At 36.8% G+C, this 5,000-nt stretch overlaps 1 protein-coding gene across 1 annotated transcript in view; it reads left to right on the top strand.

Annotated features, from left to right (window-relative positions):
• LOC137969754 (unconventional myosin-X-like) overlaps nucleotides 1-5,000 on the top strand; it is a 39,736-nt gene that overhangs the window by 9,352 nt on the left and 25,384 nt on the right. Inside the window, exon 8 of the mRNA XM_068816108.1 lies at nucleotides 1,455-1,539. Coding sequence (XP_068672209.1) covers nucleotides 1,455-1,539 — 85 coding nt within the window. The remainder of the gene's footprint in view (nucleotides 1-1,454; nucleotides 1,540-5,000) is intronic.

The following is a 5,000-nucleotide window of genomic DNA, read 5'->3' as shown; positions in this document are numbered from 1 at the left end:
CTGTAACCTTGGGCAGAGGCGTACGAGCCGGGGGGGTCCAGTCTTGGAAATTTTTGGGCAAAACGCTCAAAATTTGTGCAATAAAGAAACTTTGTGCAATAAAAGATGGAATTAAAAAAATATAAACAAGGCAAAAATATAAAAAAGAGCACTTGAAAGTATAAAAATATTACTTGTGTAACTTAAAAGATATTAAAGTCCTTGTTTTGAAATAAGTCCTTGCGGTTGATCTTAAAACATTTGAATTGCTCGGCTGCTGATCTGTTGATCGCTGGCATTTGCTGCAATTCGCGACAAATAGAGTCAGCAAATGGTATTGACAAAATAATTGACACTTTTGGACAACTCTATGGAAGAAATAAGTACCTTTTTTAATAAGCTTTTTGCTAGTTTAAATACTAGATGGAGTAGACTAATACAGAGTATGTGAGGTTCTAAGTTTTTATTAGTTACTAGATTGAGTAGACCTACATAGATTATGTGAGGTTCTAAAAACTCTATGTTTCGAATACGTACAGTTTTATGACTTTTAAGGATTGTAAACTAATGTTTCTTTTGTACATTTTGAGGGAGTAAAAAACGGATTCCAACGATCAAGCATTCGGGCACTGTGTAATTTTTTCGGGCAAATAGGACACCACCCCCCCTGGTCGGATCGTTTCCGTAAGCCTATGACCTTGGGAAATCATTCTAGCAGATCCTACAGTATATGCAAGAAATGAAACCAATATTTTGATGAAAAAGTAGTCAAAAATATTTTCTCATTCCATTGCCTTGTCAGTTAATCAGAAGGAAATGCAACAGTTTACTTAATTATGCACCATCTTTTGCTGAAAGTTTGAATGTGATTTGGCAAAAAAAGGAAAGATGAATAAAGGCAGCTACCGTAATTTCTGGCCGATTAATTTTGCACTAAATAAGGATCACTGCGGGTAATAGGAAGGTGCGGGCTATGCAACAACTTTGGTTACCTTGTAGACGGCAACTAATCACTGACGGTGTGATTTTCAAAATTATTTTCTCGAATTGACATTAACATTACTTGCAATTATTTGTCATTAATTGTGCTTGTAGACAGACTGCCTAGCCTGCAAGCAAGCTCTCCAAAGCGAGCTAGCTCGCAGGCCACAGGCAGCTTATAAGTCTTTAAATTCTACCTTACCAGTAAGTCTTTTGAAGCCTTAATGCATAATTTTATTTTGGTTGTGGGGTGTGGGTTATAGGCCAGTGCGGGTAATCTGTTGCATTTATTTTCTTCACACAACAAAAATTTGCCAGTGTGGGTAATGTTCTGCGCGGGTAATGGGCCAGAAATTACGATAATTATGATGATTATGTGTGCATTCCTTCATCTTGTCTCTCTAGAGTTTATGAAACACTTCCTTTCTGAAAGGCAAAGAAGTAGATACCATTAATTAAGTACAGCTAAGTTGAAATGTTTTGTTTATTACCAGACAAGAGTTGCATGTCCACCTGCTAGTGAAAGGAATTATCACATATTTTATGAGCTCCTATATGGCATATCTCAAGAGGAAAGAGGTATTCAACTATTTTTAATACCAAATACTTGTGACTAATAATTATTGTAGTCATGAATGTGCCTGTGTAGCCTATAGATTTTTTTCTGCATTAATTATTTTCTTACTGGAAATTAAATGAGGAAATGGTATTTTCATGGTATTCTTGATGAGTGAGAGAACAACGAATATTATTGAAAAACAGTAGGAAGTGAAGGGAGGTCCACAGATGAATTTGAAAGTTTGACTTGTTGAAAAATTCAATCTCTGCTTCAAGTGACATAATTTTAACAACTTGGCTTGGAGCAAGTCATCCAAGCACCTCTACTCAGATAACTTTAGCAGGTGTGCCTTTGGTGGGAATTTTAGCTGCAATTCCAGGTCACAAAAGTTTATTGTCAGGAAAAAGTGTTTTAACGGCTTTCTATTATGTAAAAAATTGAACCTGATAATGTGCAAGCTGTAAAGGCACTTTTTTGTCATGTAAGTGGCAGTGTTTGTTTGATTAACCATGAGGAGCTAAGGAATTCACAGCGTGAACTCACTCTAGCCTCAAATTTCTGTCGATTAATAATGTGTTTTGCGGTTACATCCGACCCACTGGGGAATAACAAATACGGCCTTCTGCTGAAAGTTGTTAATTTCACTTGTCAAAGAGGTCTGTCCAGTTTTAATGTCTGTAACTTGCTTTTACGAGATTGTATGAAGTCAAACAGTCGTGAGTTTGAGAAAACACCATCTCCATTTTAAGTGCAAATAAGGTTTTCGGGAGTTGAAAGTCGTACGCGAATCCTTGTGAATCGATTCATTTATCCTTGTAAATCGAACCGAAATAAATGCTTTTTCAAAGTAATAAGACGCGATCCACACCCATCCACACATAATTCTCTATCCCTACGTCAAGTAATGAGGTTACCTCAACATCCGGTTCAAAAAATGACCTTTTGCTCTTTGGCCGATTGAAGGAAGCAGACCTCCCTCAGTGCTAGTCTCAAGTACATGTACACAAGATGTATAGGTCGTAAATTGTCTGGTCTTTCTCGAAAACTAATTGAGTTTAGTAGTTACAGTTATGTTTTACTTGAGCGGGAAATGCAACTTTGAAAGAACAATGTGCTTGGTTATTGTGCCACATTGCGCGCTCTTAATGGACGACGGTCGATCGTCGACCGAGCATCCTTGCTCGCTTTCCAGGGTATTTGGTGAAACACTCGACTCTAGAAAGCACTGGCAGGTAAGTAAAGGTATATGTGGTGTAAGACTGAAAGAGTTTGGTCAAAGCGAAATTTTTCGTCATTCAGTTCGAACGAAATATAAGGGTAGTGAATCCAAGACATCTGATTCCCGTCACAAAGGGATGCGATTCGAACAGACAGCCAAGTCAGCTAGCTTTATGCGGTATCTTCTTTGGTCTTTGTGCTGGAGTACTTCGACAACGAGAACTTTTCCCAAATGGTTTTGTGCGTTCCATGAAGTTATCTTGTGTTGTAGACACGAGGCATCACACATGTTAAATCGTCATTTCTACTCTAAGGAAACAAACCATGGTTCTTCACTGTTATTATGGCTGCCAGAGACTTTATTAAAACAATGATCCTTCAACTGTAAATAATATTCTGTGGAGATACAGCAACATGGATAAACAGAGAAAACATCTGATGGTGAAAAATTTCCAATGGGCAGGACATGATATGTAGTGCATGGTTATCTACCCTGCGGCTTTACAGATAGAATTTGTCGAAGAGTACAGTTCATTTTACCATCTTATTTATTTTCTCTGTACCCTTTAGGGTAGAATATACCCAAGGGTCCAGTTCATTTTACCATCTTATTTATTTTATCTGTACCCTTTAGGGTAGAATATACCCAAGGGTCCAGTTTATTTTACCATCTTATTTATTTTCTCTATACCCTTTAGGGTAGAATATACCCAAGGGTCCAGTTCATTTTACCATATTATTTATTTTCTCTGTACCCTTTAGGGTAGAATATACCCAAGGGTCCAGTTTATTTTACCATCTTATTTATTTTCTCTATACCCTTTAGGGTAGAATATACCCAAGGGTCCAGTTCATTTTACCATATTATTTATTTTCTCTGTACCCTTTAGGGTAGAATATACCCAAGGGTCCAGTTTATTTTACCATCTTATTTATTTTCTCTGTACCCTTTAGGGTAGAATATACCCAAGGGTCCAGTTCATTTTACCATATTATTTATTTTCTCTGTACCCTTTAGGGTAGAATATACCCAAGGGTCCAGTTTATTTTACCATATTATTTATTTTCTCTGTACCCTTTAGGGTAGAATATACCCAAGGGTCCAGTTCACGTTACCATCTTATTTATTTTCTCTGTACCCTTTAGGGTAAAATATACCCAAGGGTCCAGTTTATTTTACCGTCTTATTTATTTTCTTTGTACCCTTTAGGGTAGCATATACCCAAGGGTCCAGTTTATTTTACCGTCTTATTTATTTTCTTTGTACCCTTTAGGGTAGCATATACCCAAGGGTCCAGTTTATTCTACTGTCTTATTTATTTTCTTTGTACCCTTTAGGGTAGCATATACCCAAGGGTCCAGTTTATTTTACCATCTTATTTATTTTCTTTGTACCCTTTAGGGTAGAATATACCCAAGGGTCCAGTTTATTTTACCGTCTTATTTATTTTCTCTGTATCCTTTAGGGTAGCATATACCCAAGGGTCCAGTTTATTTTACTGTCTTATTTATTTTCTTTGTACCCTTTAGGGTAGCATATACCCAATGGTCCAGTTTATTTTACCATCGTATTTATTTTCTTTGTACCCTTTAGGGTAGCATATACCCAAGGGTCCAGTTTATTTTACCATCTTATTTATTTTCTCTGTACCCTTTAGGGTAGCATATACCCAAGGGTCCAGTTTATTTTACCATCTTATTTATTTTCTCTGTATCCTTTAGGGTAGCATATACCCAAGGGCCCAGTTTATTTTACCATCTTATTTATTTTCTTTGTACCCTTTAGGGTAGAATATACCCAAGGGTCCAGTTTATTTTACCATCTTATTTATTTTCTCTGTACCCTTTAGGGTAGCATATACCCAATGGTCCAGTTTATTTTACCATCGTATTTATTTTCTTTGTACCCTTTAGGGTAGCATATACCCAAGGGTCCAGTTTATTTTACCATCTTATTTATTTTCTCTGTACCCTTTAGGGTAGCATATACCCAAGGGTCCAGTTTATTTTACCATCTTATTTATTTTCTCTGTACCCTTTAGGGTAGCATATACCCAAGGGTCCAGTTTATTTTACCGTCTTATTTATTTTCTTTGTACCCTTTAGGGTAGCATATACCCAAGGGTCCAGTTCATGTTACCATCTTATTTATTTTCTCTGTACCCTTTAGGGTAGCATATACCCAAGGGTCCAGTTTATTTTACCATCTTATTTATTTTCTCTGTACCCTTTAGGGTAGCATATACCCAAGGGTCCAGTTTAT

Source organism: Montipora foliosa, chromosome 9 (genome assembly GCF_036669935.1).
Source record: "Montipora foliosa isolate CH-2021 chromosome 9, ASM3666993v2, whole genome shotgun sequence".
In the NCBI taxonomy this organism is placed as follows: Eukaryota; Metazoa; Cnidaria; class Anthozoa; order Scleractinia; family Acroporidae; genus Montipora; species Montipora foliosa.
Note: the sequence above shows the minus strand (reverse complement) of the source record. Positions and strands in the feature narration are given on the sequence as shown.